This window comes from Phocoena sinus, chromosome 15, assembly GCF_008692025.1.
Source record: "Phocoena sinus isolate mPhoSin1 chromosome 15, mPhoSin1.pri, whole genome shotgun sequence".
Classification (NCBI taxonomy): domain Eukaryota; kingdom Metazoa; phylum Chordata; class Mammalia; order Artiodactyla; family Phocoenidae; genus Phocoena; species Phocoena sinus.
The window spans coordinates 30,499,281-30,519,317 of record NC_045777.1 but is presented as its reverse complement, the minus strand read 5'-3'; the positions used below and the strand labels follow the sequence as shown (position 1 = coordinate 30,519,317).

At 38.2% G+C, this 20,037-nt stretch overlaps 1 protein-coding gene across 2 annotated transcripts in view; it reads left to right on the top strand.

The window, feature by feature from the left end:
• RNF24 (ring finger protein 24) overlaps positions 1 to 20,037 on the top strand; it is a 142,478-nt gene that overhangs the window by 91,461 nt on the left and 30,980 nt on the right. For both annotated transcript variants that reach the window (XM_032603804.1, XM_032603803.1), the window contains exon 2: positions 2,135 to 2,284. In XM_032603804.1, the coding sequence (XP_032459695.1) occupies positions 2,142 to 2,284 (143 nt within the window). In that variant the 5' untranslated portion in view covers positions 2,135 to 2,141. The remainder of the gene's footprint in view (positions 1 to 2,134; positions 2,285 to 20,037) is intronic.

Genomic DNA, 20,037 nt, shown 5'->3' with positions numbered 1-20,037 from the left:
AGCTAGTGACATCCTGGGAACAACACAGAAAGTTGCCGACTGCAAACCAGTCCCTTTTTCCACCATAAAAGTTTCCATCTGTTTGCCTATTTCTTCTCTATTAGCCCTCCCAGGATGTACATTTAATCTCTTATTTCCTAAGGTGAGAGTTACTTTACCAAGCCAAATTTGTCTGGTGAGGGGTATTTCTAAAGGACTGAAGGATAGTCATCTAAGTCTTGACTGTAGGAAGAGTCATTAAGTGAAGCCCTGTCAGCAGTATGGAAGAATTATGTTTTGGCAGCTGTAATTTTCTTATAGCTGTACAATATATGTGCTAGATATATTTAGTAAAGTACTGCTTAACTCCTTCCTTCTCTTCCAAGAATGTCTGAGTGTAAGAAAAAGGAAATTACATATTTGAATAAAAGCACTTGCAGAAAATGGTTGAATGTTCAAAACTAAATATTATCCATTATTTATGCTTGGAATTCCTTAGGCGTTTCCATGGGATGCAGTAGGTCTTTACAGTTCCTGGTATAAGTTATTAAAAGTTGGAAATTAAAGTAATAATAACACTGAGGCTTCAGATACAACCAGTCAGTATCTCAATGTTGTCTATAATATAAATATACTCTTCCAGGAACCAACAAGGACACGAAAGATCTGCAAACACATTTGTAATGTACCTTGTATAAATAAAAGTAGAAGCATTTTGTTTGGAGGAGTTTAGTTTTGTTTTGATTTTGGCAGTAGTCATAGTTGTAATCCAGTTACCATTATGTGGTCTTGATAATCAAGACTGGTAGTTGCTCTTTATTTTGTAATGAATCAAAATGACAAGGAAAGTTCAAGCATGAAGGTATGATGAGCCACTTTATTACTATAGCTCATCACCTAAAGAACGGGGCAACCTCCATTCATGGAATTTTAACTGTGTAGTGATCAGTAGGTAGTAGCAATCTAATTGACAAAAATAGTCCCCTTTTTAGTGCTTAAACAATATTTGCTGGTTTTTTTATTATAAAGACTAGAGCATATGAGCCAAGGGCACTGGCTTTGGAGTTGGAGAGGCCTTGACTCCCATACATACTTGGTTAGTCATGGCTATGTGACCAAAACTCTAAGTTTTGGTTTCCTTATCTATAAAATGGGGGAGATGTTATGGTACCTATAGAAATTTTATGTAAGAATTAAATAAAATAAAGCCAGTAAAATGCTTAGAACAAGGCCTGATTTTTTTTTTTTTTTTTTTTTTTGGCCGTGCCACGCAGCTTGCAAGATCTCAGTTCCCTGACTAGGTATTGAACCCCTGCCCCCGGCAATGGAAGCACAGAGTATTAACCACTGGACCGCCAGGGAATTCTCCTGAGTCTGATTTAATAAAGTGTTTTTAAAAAAAAAAAAGAAGAAGAAAATCAAAATGGCTAGTAAACCACAAGTCATTATTAACATTTTGATATGTTGGCTTTCAGGCTTTTTTCTGCTACACACACACATACACACAAACACACACACACACACACCTATATGTACACATATATTTCCATATATAATCCACCTTTTTTTTAACCCTTTGCAAAATCGGGATCATATTTTATATACAATTTATATCCTGCTTAATTTTCCCATATATCTTTATTAAAATTTAAAATTTATTGAAAACAGGTTTTCATGACCAAACAATATTGTAACATATGACTCTATATAATTATTTAATCATTATCTCCTTGTGAGATATCTAAGTTATTGCCAATATTTTACCATATTATTACTTTAAAGATTAAAGAGTTTTTAAAATCTTAACCTTTTTTTCCTTTTTACTTCTTTGATGTTGAACATTTTCATTTATTGATGTTTATTGATTATTGGCATTATTTCAGTGAAATAATGCCAGTACCTCTCTGTGAATACCTTTTTGTAAAGCTTTTTAGGTAGGATCTCAAGCTTCTGGAGCAGTGCCAGGTACATAATAAGTACTGAATAAATATTTGTGGCATGATTAATGAATTAATGGCATGGATATTAACCCTGTCTATCATATTTGTTTCAAGCCTTAAGGAAAAATTTGCCTTTGTACATGCACAAAGATAATGCTATCTTGGTTTTTAGTCTTTATAACCTAATTTTTTCCCATTCTTTTCTTTCCCCACAGTTCATCCATGAGCTCGGATTTCCCACATTACAACTTCAGGATGCCTAATATTGGATTCCAGAATCTGCCACTCAACATATATATTGTGGTTTTTGGCACTGCTATATTTGTCTTCATCCTTAGTTTACTCTTCTGTTGCTACTTGATTAGGTAATCAATTTTCATTCTGTGTTGCTTCAATATATGTTAAGCAATCAATAATAAATCAACTTTCTGCCCTCAGGATAAAATGTTTTATACATATGATAATTAGCAAATTTTCTAAAATTAAGGTGGCTTAACATTTTAACCTTCTGTGAGTTACTAATCAGTAAAACACCTTTATTCAGTCTTCAGTTTTATCTGCTGAGGAGATATTTTGCACTAGAGGAGAAAATTGTCCACATTTGTTTTCCTAACGTATTAGAACCTAACCTAATAACACTTACGTTATTGTCCCCAAGATTTAATCTACTTTAACAGAAATTTCAAGATTGCTTTTCAGGAGGGTGTTAGCTACAGTCATTAGGGATCAGAAAACAATGTCCAAACAAGATACAAGACCTTAAACAGATATTTGTGGTTTCTCAAGAATATCTGAAGCTTCCATTTGCTGGTGAATTGGTCAGGTGTACAGGTGATTGATTATCTGCATAAAACACTATTCAACAAGCTCTGTAGCACATGTACAGACAAGTGATAAAGGATGAAATACCCACTAGAACGAGTAATGGATTTGGCCAGTAAACTTTCATGGTTGACTGACTCATAATTGCTTAAGCAAGCATTTTTCTCTTTCTAAGGTTTTTCTTTTCCTTAGTTATATATATACATATATCCCCATATCTCTACCCTCTTGCATCTCCCTCCCTCCCACCCTCCATATCCTACCCCTCCAGGTGGTCACAAAGCACCGAGCTGATCTCCCTGTGCTATGTGGCTGCTTCCCACTAGCTATCTACCTTAGGTTTGGTAGTGTATATATGTCCATGCCTCTCTCTCGCTCTGTCACAGGTTACCCTTCCCCCTCCCCATATCCTCAAGTCCATTCTCTAGTAGGTCTGTGTCTTTATTCCTGTCTTACTCCTAGGTTCTTCATGACATTTTTTTTTCTTAAATTCCATATATATGTGTTAGCATACGGTATTTGTCGTTCTCTTTCTGACTTACTTCACTCTGTACGACAGACTCTGGGTCTATCCACCTCATTACAAATAGCTCAATTTCGTTTCTTTTTATGGCAGAGTAATATTCCATTTTATATATGTGCCACATCTTCTTTATCCATTCTTCTGATGATGGACACTTAGGTTGTTTCCATCTCCAGGCTATTGTAAATAGAGCTGCCTTGAACATTTTGGTACATGACTCTTTTTGAATTATGGTTTTCTGAGGTTATGTGCCCAGTAGTGGGATTGCTGGGTCATATGGTAGTTCTATTTGTAGTTTTTTAAGGAACCTCCATACTGTTCTCCATAGTGGCTGTACCAATTCACATTCCCACCAGCAGTGCAGGAGTGTTCCCTTTTCTCCACACCCTCTCCAGCATTTATTGTTTCTAGATTTTTTGATGATGGCCATTCTGACTGGTGTGAGATGATATCTCATTGTAGTTTTGACTTGCATTTCTCTAATGATTAATGACGTTGAGCATTCTTTCATGTGTTTGTTGGCAGTCTGTATATCTTCTTTGGAGAAATGTCTATTTAGGTCTTCTGCCCATTTTTGGATTGGGTTGTTTGTTTTTTTGTTATTGAGCTGCATGAGCTGCTGGTAAATTTTGGAAATTAATCCTTTGTCAGTTGCTTCATTTGAAAATATTTTCTCCCATTCTGAGGGTTGTCTTTTGGTCTTGTTTATGGTTTCCTTTGCTGTGCAAAAGCTCTGAAGGTTCATTAGGTCCCATTTGTTTATTTTTGTTTTTATTTCCATTTCTCTAGGAGGTGGGTCAAAAAGGATCTTGCTGTGATTTATGTCATAGAGTGTTCTGCCTATGTTTTCCTCTAAGAGTTTGATAGTTTCTAGCCTTACATTTAGTTTTTTAATCCATTTTGAGCTTATTTTTGTGTATGGTTTTAGGGAGTGATCTAATCTCATACTTTTACATGTACCTGTCCAGTTTTCCCAGCACCACTTATTGAAGAGGCTGTCCTTTCTCCACTGTACACTCCTGCCTCCTTTATCAAAGATAAGGTGACCATATATGTGTGGGTTTATCTCTGGGCTTTCTATCCTGTTCCATTGATCTATATTTCTGTTTTTGTGCTAGTACCATACTGTCTTGATTACTGTAGCTTTGTAGTATAGTCTGAAGTCAGGGAGCTTGATTCCTCCAGCTCCGTTTTTCATTCTCAAGATTGCTTTGGCTATTCGGGGTCTTTTGTGTTTCCATACAAATTGTGAAATTTTTTGTTCTAGTTCTGTGAAAAATGCCAGTGGTAGTTTGATATGGATTGCATTGAATCTGTAGATTGCTTTGGGTAGTAGAGTCAGTTTCACAGTGTTAATTCTTCCAATCCAAGAAGATGGTATATCTCTCCATCTATTTGTATCATCTTTAATTTCTTTCATCAGTGTCTTATAATTTTCTGCTTACAGGTCTTTTGTCTCCTTAGGTAGGTTTATTCCTAGATATTTTATTCTTTTGGTTGCAATGGTAAATGGGAGTGTTTTCTTGATTTCACTTTCAGATTTTTCATCATTAGTGTATAGGAATGCCAGAGATTTCTGTGCATTAATTTTGTATCCTGCTACTTTACCAAATTCATTGATTAGCTCTAGTAGTTTTCTGGTGGCATCTTTAGGATTCTCTATGTATAGTATCATGTCATCTGCAAACAGTGACAGCTTTACTTCTTTTCCGATTTGGATTCCTTTTATTTCTTTTTCTTCTCTGATTGCTGTGGCTAAAACTTCCGAAACTATGTGGAATAATAGTGGTGAGAATGGGCAACCTTGTCTTGTTCCTGATCTTAGTGGAAATGCTTTCAGTTTTTCACCATTGAGGACGATGTTGGCTGTGGGTTTGTCATATATGGCCTTTATTATGTTGAGGAAAGTTCCCTCTATGCCTACTTTCTGCAGGGCTTTTATCATGAATGGGTTTGAATTTTGTCAAAAGCTTTTTCTGCGTCTATTGAGATGATCATATGGTTTTACTCCTTCAATTTGTTAATATGGTGTATCACATTGATTGATTTGCATATACTGAAGAATCCTTGCATTCCTGGAATGAACCCCACTTGATCATGGTGTACAATCCTTTTAATGTGCTGTTGGATTCTGTTTGCAAGTATTTTGTTGAGGATTTTTGCATCTATGTTCATCAGTGATATTGGCCTGTAGTTTTCTTTCTTTGTGACATCCTTGTCTGGTTTTGGTATCAGGGTGATGGTGGACTCGTAGAATGAGTTTGGGAATGTTCCTCCCTCTGCTATATTTTGAAAGAGTTTGAGAAGGATAGGTGTTTGCTATTCTCTAAATGTTTGATAGAATTCACCTGTGAAGCCATCTGGCCCTGGGCTTTTGTTTGTTGGAAGATTTTTAATCACAGTTTCAATTTCAGTGCTTGTGATTGGTCTGCTCATATTTTCTATTTCTTCCTGATTCAGTCTTGGCAGGTTGTACATTTCTAAGAATTTGTCCATTTCTTCCATGTTGTCCATTTTATTGGCATAGAGTTGCTTGTAGTAATCTCTCATGATCTTTTGTATTTCTGCAGTGTCAGTTGTTACTTCTCCTTTTTCATTTCTAATTCTATTGATTTGAGTCTTCTACCTTTTTTTCTTTCTGAGTCTGGCTAATGGTTTATCACTTTTGTTTATCTTCTCAAAGAACCAGCTTTTAGTTTTATTGATCTTTGCTATTGTTTCCTTCATTTCTTTTTCATTTATTTCTGATCTGATTTTTATGATTCTTTCCTTCTGCTAACTTTGGGGGGTTTTTGTTCTTCTTTCTCTAATTGATTTAGGTGCAAGGTTAAATTATTTATTCAAGGTGTTTCCTGTTTCTTTAGGTAGGATTGTATTGCTATAAACTTCCCTCTTAGAACTGCTTTTGCTGCATCCCATAGGTTTTGGGTCGTTGTGTCTCCGTTGTCATTTGTTTCTAGGTATTTTTTTATTTCCTCTTTGATTTCTTCAGTGATCACTTCGTTATTAGGTAGTGTATTGTTTAGCCTCCATGTGTTTGTATTTTTTACAGATCTTTTCCTGTAATTGATATCTAGTCTCATAGCATTGTGGTCGGAAAAGATACTTGATACAATTTCAATTTTCTTAAATTTACCAAGGCTTGATTTGTGACCCAAGATATGATCTATCCTGGAGAATGTTCCATGAGCACTTGAGAAAAATGTGTATTCTGTTGTTTTGGGATGGAATGTTCTATAAATATCAATTAAGTGCATCTTCTTTAATGTATCATTTAAAGCTTGTGTTTCCTTATTTATTTTCATTTTGGATGATCTGCCCATTGGTGAAAGTGGGGTGTTAAAGTCCCCTGCTATGAATGTGTTACTGTCGATTTCCCCTTTTATGGCTGTTAGTATTTGCCTTGTGTATTGAGGTGCTCCTATGTTGGGTGCATAAATATTTACAATTGTTATATCTTCTTCTTGGATCGATCCCTCGATCATTATGTAGTGTCCTTCTTTGTCTCTTCTAATAGTCTTTATTTTAAAGTCTATTTTGTCTGATATGAGAATTGCTACTCCAGCTTTCTTTTGGTTTCCATTTGCATGGAATATCTTTTTCCATCCCCTTACTTTCAGTCTGTATGTGTCTCTAGGTCTGAAGTGGGTCTCTTGTAGATAGCATATATATGGGTCTTTTTTTTGTATCCATTCAGCCAATCTGTGTCTTTTGGTGGGAGCATTTAGTCCATTTACATTTAAGGTAATTATCGATATGTATGTTCCTATTCCCATTTTCTTAATTGTTTTGGGTTCATTATTGTAGGTCTTTTCCTTCTCTTGTGTTTCTTGCCTAGAGAAGTTCCTTTAGCATTTGTTGTAAAGCTGGTCTGGTGGTGCTGAACTCTCTCAGCTTTTGCTTGTCTGTAAAGGTTTTAATTTCTCCATCAAATCTGAATGAGATCCTTGCTGGGTAGAGTAATCTTGGGTGCAGCTTTTTCTCCTTCATCACTTTAAATATGTCCTGCCAGTCCCTTCTGGCTTGCAGAGTTTCTGCTAAAAGATCAGCTGTTAACTTTATGGGGATTCCCTTGTGTGTTATTTGTTGTTTTTCCCTTGCTGCTTTTAATATGTTTTCTTTGTATTTAATTTTTGACATTTTGTTTAATATGTGTCTTGGCATATTTCTCCTTGGATTTATCCTGTATGGGACTCTGTGCTTCCTGGACTTGATTAACTGTTTCCTTTCCCATATTAGGGAAGTTTTCAACTATAATCTCTTCAAATATTTTCACAGTCCCTTTCTTTTTCTCTTCTTCTTCTGGAACCCCTATAATTCGAATGTTGGTGCCTTTAATGTTGTCCCAGAGGTCTCTAAGACTGTCCTTAGTTCTTTTCATTCTTTTCTCTTTATTCTGCTCTGCAGTAGTTATTTCCACTATTTTATCTTCCAGGTCACTTATCCGTTCTTCTGCCTCAGTTATTCTGCTATTGATCCCATCTAGAGTATTTTTAATTTCATTTATTGTGTTGTACATCGTTGTTTGTTTCATCTTTAGTTCTTCTAGGTCCTTGTTAAATGTTTGTTGCATTTTGTCTATTATATTTCCAAGATTTTGGATCATCTTTACTATCATTATTCTGAATTCTTTTTCAGGTAGACTGCCTATTTCCTCTTCATTTGTTAGGTCTGATGGGTTTTTATCTTGCTACTTCATCTGCTGTGTTTTTCTGTCTTCTTATTTTGCTTAACTTACTGTGTTTGCGGTTTCCTTTTTGCAGGCTACAGGTTCACAGTTCCCGTTGATTTTGGTGTCTGTCCCCAGTGGCTAAATTTGGTTCAGTGGGTTGTGTAGGCTTCCTGGTGGAGGGGACTAGTGCCTGTGTTCTGGTGGATGAGGCTGGATCTTGTCTTTCTTGTGGGCAGGTCCACGTCTGGTGGTGTGTTTTGGGGTGTCTGTGGACTTATTATGATTTTAGGCAGCCTCTCTGCTAATGGGTTGGGTTGTGTTCCTGTCTTGCTAGTTGTTTGGCATAGGGTGTCCATCACTGTAGCTTGCTGGTCGTTGAGTGAAGCTGGGTGCTGGTGTTGAGATGGAGATCTCTGGGAGATTTTAGCCGTTTGATATTATGTGGAGCTGGGAGGTCTCTTGTGGACCAGTGTCCTGAAGTTGGCTCTCCCACCTCAGAGGCACAGCACTGACTCCTGGCTGCAGCACCAAGAGCCTTTCATCCACATGGCTCAGAATAAAAGGGAGTAAAAATAGAAAGAAAGAATTAGTAGAAGAAAGAAAGGAAGGAAGAAGGGAGGGAGGGAGGGAAGGAGGGAAGAAGGAAGGAAGGAAGGAAGGAGGGAAGGAAGGAAAAAAAGAAAGAAAGAAATAAGATAAGGTAAAATAAAAGATAACATATAATAAAGTTATTAAAATAAAAAATAATTATTAAGAAAAAAAATTTTTTTAAAAACGGACAGATAGAACCCTAGGACAAATGGTGGAAGCAAAGCTATACAGACAAAATCTCACACAGAAGCATACACATACACACTCACAAAAAGAGAAAAAGGGGAAAAAATCTTGCTCTCAAAGTCTACCTCCTCAATTTGGCATGATTTGTCATCTAAAGGAGGGAAGGAAGGAAAGAAAGAAAGAAAGAAAAGGAAGGAAGAAAGGAAGAAAAAAAGATGGCAAAGTAAAATAAAATAAAGTTATTAAAATAAAAAATAATTATTAAGAAAAAAATTTTTTAAAAAAAAGGAAGGATAGAACCCTAGGACAAATGGTGGAAGCAAAGCTATACAGTCAAAATCTCCCACAGAAGCATACACATACACACTCACAAAAAGAGGAAAAGGGGAAAAAATCATAAATCTTGCTCTCAAAGTCCACCTCCTCAATTTGGGATGATTCGTTGTCTATTCATGTATTCCAGAGATGCAGTGTACATCAAGTTGATTGTGGAGCTTTAATCCGCTGCTTCTGAGGCTGCTGGGAGAGATTTCCCTTTCTCTTTGTTCTCACAGCTCCCAGGGGCTCAGCTTTGGATTTGGCCCCGCCTCTGCGTATAGTTCGCAGGAGGGCGTCTGTTCTTTGCTCAGACAGGACGGGGTTAAAGGAGCAGCTGCTTCGGGGACTCTGGCTCACTCAGGCCAGGGGGAGTGAGGGGCACAGAGTGCAGGGCGAGCCTGCGGCGGCAGAGGCCAACATGACGTTGCACCATCCTGAGGTGCACCGTGCGTTCTCCCGGGGAAGTTGTCCCTGGATCCCGGGACCCTGGCATTGGCAGGCTGCACAGGCTCCCCGGAAGCGGGGTGTGGATAGTGACCTGTGCTCACACACAGGCTTCTTGGTGGCAGCAGCAGCAGCCTTAGCGTTTCATACCCGTCTCTGGGGTCCACGCTTTTAGCCGCGGCTCGCGCCCGTCTTTGGAGGCAATTTAAGCAGCACTCTTAATCCCCTCTCCTCGCGCACCAAGAAACAAAGAGGGAAGAAAAAGTCTCTTGCCTCTTCGCTAAGTCCAGACTTTCTCCCGGACTCCCTCCCGGCTAGCCGTGGTGCACTAACCCCCTGCAGGCTGTGTTCACGCCGCCAACCCCAGTGCTCTCCCTGCGCTCCGACCGAAGCCCGAGCCTCGGCTCCCAGCCCCGCCCGCACCGGCGGGGGAGCAGACAAGCCTCTCGGGCTGGTGAGTGCCGGTCAGCACCGATCCTCTGTGCAGGAATCTCTCCGCTTTGCCCTCCGCACCCCTGTTGCTGTGCTCTCCTCCGCGGCTCCGAACCTTTCCCCGTCTGCCACCCACAGTCTCCACCCGCTAATGGTCTTCCTAGTGTGTGGAAACCTTTCCTCCTTCACAGCTCCCTGCCACTGGTGCAGGTCCCGTCCCTATCCTTTTGTCTCTGTTTATTCTTTTTTCTTTTGCCCTACCCTGGTACGTGGGGACTTTCTTGCCTTTTGGGATGTCTGAGGTCTTCTGCCAGCGTTCAGTAGGTGTTCTGTAGGAGTTGTTCCACGTGTAGATGTATTCCTGGTGTATCTGTGGGGAGGAAGGTGATCTCCGCGTCTTACTCTTCCGCCATCTTCCCCTCCACTCTCTAAGTTTTTAAATAGGGCCTAATTTTCGTCTTTTTTTCTTTTTTTTCATTTCAATACTTTAAAATTTTTTTTTATTTTATATTGGAGTAGAGTTGATTAATAATGTTATGTTAGTTTCAGGTGTACGGCAAAGTGATTCAATTATACATATACATGTATCCTTTTTCAAATTATTTTCCCATTTAGGTTTATTGAGCAGAGTTCCCTGTGCTATACAGCAGGGGTCCCCAACCCCCAGTATTGGTCTGTGGCCTGTTAGGAACTGGGCCGCACCGCAGGAGGTGAGCAGCGGGTGAGCCAGTGAAGCTTCATCTGTATTTACAGCCACTCTCCATCACTGGCATTACCGCCTGAGCTCCACCTCCTGTCAGATGAGCAGTTTCTCATAGGAGCACAAACCCTATTGTGAACTGCGCATGCGAGGGATCTAGGTTGTGTGCTCCTTATGAGAATCTAATGCCTGATGATCTGAGGTGGAGCTGAGGCGGTGATGCAAGTGCTGGGGAGCGGCTGCAAGTACAGATTATCATTAGCAGAGAGGTTTGACTGCACAGAAACCACAATAAATCAATGTGCTTGAGTCATCCCAAAACCATCCCCCACCCCAGCCCAGTCCGTGGAAAAACTGTCTTCCACAAAACCAGTCCCTGGTGCCAAATAGGTTGGGGACTGCTGCTATACAGTAGGTCCTTCTTGGTTATCTGTGTTAAATATAGCAGTGTGTACATGTCAATCCCAAACTCCCAGTCTGTCCCTCTCCCCCATCCTTCCCCCCAGTAACCATAAGTTTGTTCTCTAAGTCTGTGAGTCTGTTTCTGTTTTGTAAATAAGTTTGTATCATTTTTTTTTAGATTCTGCATATAAGCGATATCATATTTGTCTTTCTCTGTCTGACTTATTTAGATGATAATCTCCAGGTCCATCCATGTTGCTGCAAATGGCATTATTTTATTCTTTTTAATGGCTGAGTAATATTCCATTGTATATATGTAACACATCTTATTCATTCATCTCTTGATGGACATACCACATCTTATTTACTCATTCATCTGTTGATGGACATTTAGGTTGCTTCCATGTCTTGACTATTGTAAACTGTGCTGCAGTGAACATTGGGGTGCATGCATTCTCTCAAACCATATTTTTCTCTGGATATATGCCCACGAGTGGGATTGCTGGATCATATGGTAGCTCTATTTTTAGTTTCTTAAGGAACCTCCATACTGTTCTCCATAATGGCTGCATCAATTTACATTCCCACCAACAGAGTAGGAGGGTTGCGTTTTCTCTACACCCTCTCCAGCACTTATTGTTTGTAACCTTTTTGATGATGGCCATTCTGACTGGTGTGAGGTGATATCTCATTGTAGTTTTGATTTGAATTTCTCTAATAATTTGCAATGTTGAGCATTTTTTCATGTGCCTCTTGGCCACCTGTATGTCTTCTTTGGAGAAACATCTGTTTAGGTCTTCTGCCCATTTTTTGATTGGGTTGTTTGTTTTTTTGATATTGAGCTGCATAAGCTGTTTGTAAATTTTGGAGATTAATCCTTTGTCAGTTGCATCATTTGCAAATATTTTCTCCCATTCTATGGGTTGTCTTTTCATTTTGTTTATGGCTTCCTTTGGCATGCAAAAGCTTTTGAGTTTGATTAGGTCCCATTTGGGTTTTTTTGTTTTTATTTCCAAATAGGGCCTAATTGTCAAAGCCAAAGCTGAGACTGTAAAAATTTTTACACCGTATTCAAAGAGCTTTATGGAATGAAAGAGAATTGAATTTTATTAAACAGCTATATATCTAACAGTTTTTAGTGTTTGCACAGTATATGATTATGTTAAGATAAATACCATCATCAAATATCTTTCAGCAATAATTTATTGTTGCCACTAGTGTTTTGGGGGTACTCACTGATGGTCAAATTCAAATGAATTTAGTGTGTAATTTCTGATTTTCTGACAAGTTAATTTACATTCTTCATAGAAAGTGATTTTTTTTTATAGATGAATCTTTTCTGAAGTTCTCAAAACTGTAATTGCCTCTTATATGCTGTCTGCTTATGATTTTTAGGTCTTGTTCAGAGAGATAAATACCTAGCAAATATAATTATAGCATTCAGGAAAAACTTTTTAAAAATCTGTTTATTTCCAGAAATTTCCTTTTTCTAACATTTTTTAATAATAGTTTGATTTTAAATAATAATAGTTTGATAAATGTTATGTAAATATTCAGCATTTTTTTTAAATTAGGGAATTGCCATGGTACAAACAGGACCTCAGAGCATTAAAATCTATTTCTTTTTTTCAGACCTACTAAATTTTTTGGTAATTCCTCTCCAAATAGTGGTTTAACTCAGAAATTTGTGAATTTAATATCTGAAACCAAATTATTTTTAAAAAGAAGACAAAAATATAAAAAATATTTTAAAAAAGGAAGGGTTAGCATATAAAATAATCTAAAATGTGTAGCTTATAGTATATTCTTTATTACTTTGTCAAAGAATTAATTAAGCCTTTAACTTTGTTTTAAGAAAAATACTGGTATACCAATTGTGATTCTGGGTAAATTTTTTGAGAAGTGAATTGTGAAACACCATTTTATCTCATTGTTTTCCTTTTAATAATCAAGCAAATAAGAAATAAAGAAAAAAACTATAGCAGTTGTTTTCACGCATTATCATTGTAGTACATTTTATCATTTTTGTATCTTTTTTATTAAGCTAACAAAGCAAATAAGTGGGAATCTTCTATACTAAAATAAAATTACCTTGCTTAATCAGAGAAACGAGTTACATTCAAACATTTCTAAATTTCATTTACAAGTAATTGGTACCATTTTGAAATTTTAATCACAATGTAAGACGTTTTCCCTTTCTGATGATCTCAGTTTGTTGCTTTTAACCCTCAGATGTTAAGTTTGGATTTCACAAGTCATTTACAGTTAATCTGGAGATTCATGGATTCAACTCCTCTAATATTACCCAAGCCCATTTTTAGATATAACTTAAGTTCTCCAACACCTTCCCAGGGAGCTATTATGTCCTCAAGTAGAAAGATCCCTCCAGTCACAACCAAACTCATCAGAACCATAGGAGGAACACAACTTAAGTCTAAATGAGACAACCAGCACCAACCACAATCTTACACAACATTGTAGTATAGAATTTTCTGCCTGATAGGGCTATGGATAGATCACTACTGGAGCACAAAAGAAGGATGTCTTTGCTATTTTATAACGAACCATATAATATTCCAATTTATGTTTGTTATTCATCTCTGTCTCCAGGTATTTGTCTGTTCTGTTTGCTGTATCCCAAACACCCAGAACAGTGCCCGGCACAATACTGGCACTCAATAAATGTGGTTAGGTAAATGAAAGAATGGTGTCCCTAATAGGAAGTTAATAGATATGCATAAAACTGAAAAATCAAGAAGTAGCAACACAAGAAACATATTTAAAAACTTGGAAGTAAATATCAAAATAGTGAACTAAAGGGGAAAAAATGGTTATCTCTGGGGAAGAGAGCAGGATTGCTGATTTTTATTGTTGTTGTTGTTGTTACTAACCTGTAAAACTATATATAACTTTGAAACATATGTAATTAAAAATAGAGGGAAATTTTTGAGTTACCTACTAGAAATTATAAGGTCAAGATAATGACAGAAAAGATAGGGTGCTATGGATGGTTGTGAGAAATATTTGAGAGGTGAAAATGAATAGAATTTGGTGACTGGACATAAAAGACAAGGAAAGGATAAGCTTAGAATCTTACCTGGACTTCTGATTTAGGCAGCTGGGTGGATAGCAATCCCTTAACAGAGAAAGAAAATGGATGGGCAAGTTTGGGGTGGAAAGATGATAGATTCTGTTTCAGACATGGGAGGACTGAGTTCCCTGTGTAACAGTCAAGCTGTTTAGTACACAATTTGATATATAGGTCTAAAGCTTATGAGAAGTCTGGTCTGGAAACAGGAGATGATATAATAATACGTGGAAGTTGAAGCCAGGAGTGTCCCATAAAGATAATGTATATAGTGAAATAAAATGGGTCCAGAACAGAATCCTAGATAAACATTGACATTTAAGAGGAGCCCCTAAGAGAGATTAGAAAGGGATAGCAGGAGACAGGAGGAAAATCATGAGAGAGGTGCCCCACAAGTAGGGCTTCAGTGGATTGAGTCAGTTGTGTCAGCCGTTTTCAGGGAGGTCCCTCCCGTAAGAAGAATTGAAGAGTTCCCATTATACTTGACAATTAGCTTTGCATTCATAATCTTAGTTAGAAAAGGTTCAGTAGAATAGGTGCACAGGTGATGAAAGGTGGGTTATAATGGGACAAAGCCTGAGGAGCAGGTGAAAATGGATACAAGGAATATAACCTCCTCTTTGAAGAATATTGGCTAAGAAAAGATTAGGGGTGGGGAGTGCAGTTTCCTGTAAATTAAAGAAGTTTTGTTTTGTTTTGTTTTTGGCTGCACTGGGTCTTCATTGCTGCGCGTGGGCTTTCTCTAGTTGCAGCAAGTGGGGGCTACTCTTCACTGTGGTGTGCAGGCTGCTCATTGCAGTGGCTTCTCTTGTTGCACAGCATGGCCTCTAGGCACATGGGCTTCAGTAGTTACAGCACACGGGCTCAGTAGTTGTGGCATGCAGGCCCTAGTGCATGCGGGCTTCAGTAGTTGTGGCACATGGGCTCAGTAGTTGTGGCACGCGGGCTCTAGAGCGCAGGCTCAGCAGTTGTGGCACACGGGCTCAGTTGCTCCGTAGGATGTGGGATCTTCCCAGACCAGGGATCGACCCGTGTCCCCCTGCATTGGCAGGCGGATTCTTAACCGCTGCACCACCCAGGAAATCCCTAAGGAAGTATTTTGTTGTTTGGGGTTTTTTTAAGATAGAGATTTAGGGATATTTATAAATATAATATTAAGGAGAATGAGCTAGTTGTAGAGGATTTGTGAGAAAGAATGAATCGTGGAAGTGAGGAGAGACATACCTAAAAGTTACAGCAATATTGGTTTTTTTTTTTTTTTTTTTGTGTTACGCGGGCCTCTCACTGCCGTGGCCTCTCCCGTTGCGGAGCACAGGCTCCCGACGCGCAGGCCCAGCGGCCATGGCTCACGGGCCCAGCCGCTCCGCGGCATGTGGGATCCTCCCAGACCAGGGCACGAACCCACGTCCCCTGCATCGGCAGGCGGACTCCCAACCACCGCGCCACCAGGGAAGCCCCAGCAATATTGGTTTTAAACAGGAGAATACCTTCTTAAGACAGAGATGAAGGTAACTGGGAAGAACAGTACATATGTAGGTATGTGGGACTGGGAGCAAGAGAGCTGCATATCTGAAAACCTCTTTCTCTGAAAAGTAGTTGAAAATGATGGGGAAGGAGGTGGTAGGATAAAGCTTGAAGAGGGTGGCAAGGGTTTGAAATGACTACTGCAATGGAAGCGTGGGATAGTCAGCATGAATAAGTAGAATCAAAGAGCGATGTGGGAGGTCTAACTGAGCATGTTATTAAGTACTTACTATGTGCCAGACCCTGTGCTGTGTACTGCAGTTAAACTAGGTAACTATTATCTTTATTTTACAGAAGTTAAATAATTTTCCTATAGTCACACAGATAAAAGTTGGTTAGAACTGAGACTCAAACCTAGTTGTGTCTGACCCAAGCACTTGCTCTTAACCACTTAAAAAATAATAATAAATTATATTTACAGGCTTCATTTCAAAATAACCATTTCAGAATTTCATAATCACACTCAAAGGACAGATTTGCATATTGAGGATATTCTAAAACTTTTCTATTGAAGTGTAGTTGACTTACAATATTAAAACTTTTTTTGAGCCTGAAAATTTTAAACAAAGACAGTACCTACTTTACTTTTCTTTCAATAATGGATAACAAGCTACTTAAGGAAAAGGAAATATTCCCCATTCTTACCTCCTTTCATCAAATAAGTCACAATCTATATTACTAGTATGTTTCCTGGAAGGAATAGCAAAAAGATATTTCTCTTAAATGCATGGCAAATGCAAAATAAAATAGTGCAATCTAAAATATTAGGTAATTAGTTGAACTTAGAGTAACGGAGTAATCAGAGGGATGAAATTAATTTAAGTAGGACTTTCTAGAAGGGATGAATTTTTGAGCCATGGATTGAAAAAAAGGTAAACACAAATTGACCCCTGCTGTGGCTGGAAGTAATGATGCTTTGGGAAAATATGCAGATCCAAGTAAAAGTCAAATAAGCAAAGTAAATTTACAAATCCAGCCTCATTTTAATGAACTGTAATGGAGTTCATTTTATTCCTTTACATGAAAATGTAGTGTACACTTCTCTCAGCAAAACAGGAAGACCAAAAAAAGAAAAAAAACAGTAAGGATGATTTGAATTACATGTTTAATAAATTTGACCTAATTAAGAGAAATTTATAGTTTTAAAAATCATATATTAGACAAGAAAGACTGAAAACCAGTGATATAAATTTTCCTTTCCAGAGTGAAGTAAGTCAGAAAGAAAAAGACAAATACCGTATGCTAACACATATATATGGAATTTAAGGGAAAAAAATGTCATGAAGAACCTAGGGATAAGACAGGAATAGAGGCGCAGACCTACTGGAGAACGGACTTGAGGATATGGGGAGGGGGAAGGGTGAGTTTTGACAGGGCGAGAGAGAGTCATGGACATATACACACTAACAAACGTAGTAAGGTAGATAGCTAGGGGGAAGCAGCCGCAAGGCACAGGGATTTTAGCTCGGGGCTTTGGGACAGCCTGGAGGCGTGGGATGGGGAGAGTGGGAGGGAGGGAGACGCAAGAGGGAAGACACATGGGAGCATATGTATATGTATAGCTGATTCACTTTGTTATAAAGCAGAAACTAACACACCATTGTAAAGCAATTATACCCCAATAAAGATGTTAAAAAAAAAAAAATTTTCCTTTCATGGAACTTAAAAAAAAAAAAAAAAACAATTAAACCGAAAAGAAAGTAGAAGAAAATCTTCCTAAAAAAACTAAGCACAGAAATCAATGAACTAGAAAACAAATGTGTAATAAAATTATTAAAATCAAAAAAGCTGACTCTTTGAAAAGATTAACAAAATTGATGAATCTCTAGAAAGAGATCCAGAAGAAGAGAAAACATAAATTTACTAATATCAGGAATTAAAAAGGGGACATTACTACAAATCCTAAAAGCATTAAAAAGATAGCAAAGGATATTATAAACAACTTTATGCCAGTAAATTTGAAATTTTAGTCGAATTAGACACTTTCCTGGAAAAAACACAGTGCACTAAAACTGACATAAGGGGACTTCCCTGGTGGCGCAGTAGTTAAGAATCCTCCTGCCAATGCGGGAGACATGGGTTTGAGCCCTGGTCTGGGAAGATCCCACATGCCACGGATCAACTAAGCCCGTGCACCACAACTACTGAGCCTGCGCTGTAGAGCCTGTGAGCCCCAACTACTGATCCTGCGTGCCACAACTACTGAAGCCTGCACACCTAGAGCCCATGCTCCACAACAAGAGAAGCCACCACAATGAGAAGCCCATGCACCACAACGAAGAGTAACCCCTGCTCACAGCAACTAGAGAAAGCCCATGCACAGCAATGAAGACCCAATGCAGCCAAAATATAAATAAATAAAATAATAAAATTTTTAAAAACTGACATAAGAAATAGCATTTATGAATAACCCACAACTAACATCATACTCAATGGTGAAAAACTGAAAGCTTTCCCCCTAAGATCAGGAACAAGACAAAGATGCCCATTTTCTGGGCAGAAGACCTAAATAGACATTTCTCCAAAGAAAACATACAGACGGCCAAGAGGCACATGAAAAGATGCTCAACATCACTAATTATTAGAGAAATGCAAATCAAAGCTACAATGAGATATCACCTCACAGCAGTCAGAATGGCCATCATCAAAAAGTCTATAAACAATAAATGCTGGAGAGGGTGTGGAGAAAAGGCAACCCTCCTATACTGTTGGTGGGAATGTAAATTCGTACGGCCATTGTGCAGAATAGTATGGAGGTTCCTTAAGAAACTAAAAATAGAGCCACCATAATATCCAGCAATCCCACTCCTGGGCATATATCCAAAGAAAAACATGGTTCAAAAGGATATGTGCACCCCAATGTTCATTGCAGCACAGTTTACAATAGTCAAGACATGGAAGCAACCTAAATGTCCATCAAGAAATGAATGAATAAGATGTGGTACCTATATACAATGGAATATTACTCAGCCATTAGAAAGAATAAAATAATGCCATTTGCAGCAACATAGATGAACCTGGAGATTATCATATTAAGTGAAGTAAGTCAGACAGAGAAAGACATCACTTGTATGAAGAATCTAATAAAAAGATGCAAATGAACAAAAGAGAAACATATTCACAGACTTAGCGCAGCAGTCCCCAATCGTTTGGCACCAGGGACCAGTTTTGAGGAAGACAATTTTTCCCCGGGCGAGTAATGGGGGGAGTGGCAGATGAAGCTTTACTCACTCGCCTGCCACTCACCTGCTGTGCAGCCCGGTTCCTAACAGGCCGGGGGGCGTTGGGGACTCCTGACTTAGAGAACAAATTTACAGTTAGCAGGGAGGAAGGATGGCGGGGAGGGATAGAATGGGAGTATGGGATTGACACGTATACACTGGTATGTTTAAAATAGTAGCCAACAAGGACCTACTGTATAGCACAGGGAACTCTGCTCAATACTCTTTAATAACAAAAATGTTAGTAATGTGGCAAATAGTCAGTAGAAAATAAGCAGGGTAACAGTTAGAAAGAGGAAGGGGTAGAAAATGTAACAAAAATTTGGGACATGGTAAAAAGGCCTAAACCACATTTAAATGAGTCCAAAAAAGAAATGTTGAGAGAAAATAGGGAAGAAGCAGTAGATGAAAATTTCCCTCACAAGTTAAGGATTCAAGAAGTACAGCAAATCACAAAAAATGGGGTTTGTTTGGGCGGGGGGGTCGTTTTTTGTAAAATGGCTGACAACCCATGACTAAGATAAAATATTACACACACACACACACACACACACACAAGTGAATTTCTTTAAATATCTAAAGTATTTGAAAACTTATGTCCACACAAAAACCAACACACAGATGTTTTAGAAAGAAGCTTTACTCATAAATGCCAAAACTTGGTATTAACCGAGATATCCTTCAGTGAGTAAATGAATAAATGAATTGTGGTCCATCCAGATAACAGAATATTATTCAGCACTGAAAGTAAATACGCTATCAAGCCATGAAAGGACATGGAGGAATCTTAAATGCATATTTCTAAGTGAAAGAAGCCACTTTGAAAAGGCTACATACTATGTGACTCTCACTATATGACATTCTGGGAAAGGCAAAACTATGGAGAAAGTTAAAAGGTCAGCGGTTGCCAGGATCTACGGGAGAGGGAGGGATGAACAGGTAGAAGACAAAGAATGTGTAGGGCGATGAAACTATTCTGTATGTTACTATAATGGTGGATACACGTCATTGTATACTAAAAAAAAAAAAAATGATTTCTCAACAGAAACGGTGAAAAAAATAAAAGCATTGATATTGATTTTAAAAAGATGCCCACTTTTACCATTACCATGCAACATTGTACTAGAAGTTTTAGCCAGAGCATTTACACAAGAAAAAGAAATAGAGGGCATCCAATTGGAAAGAAAGAAGTAAA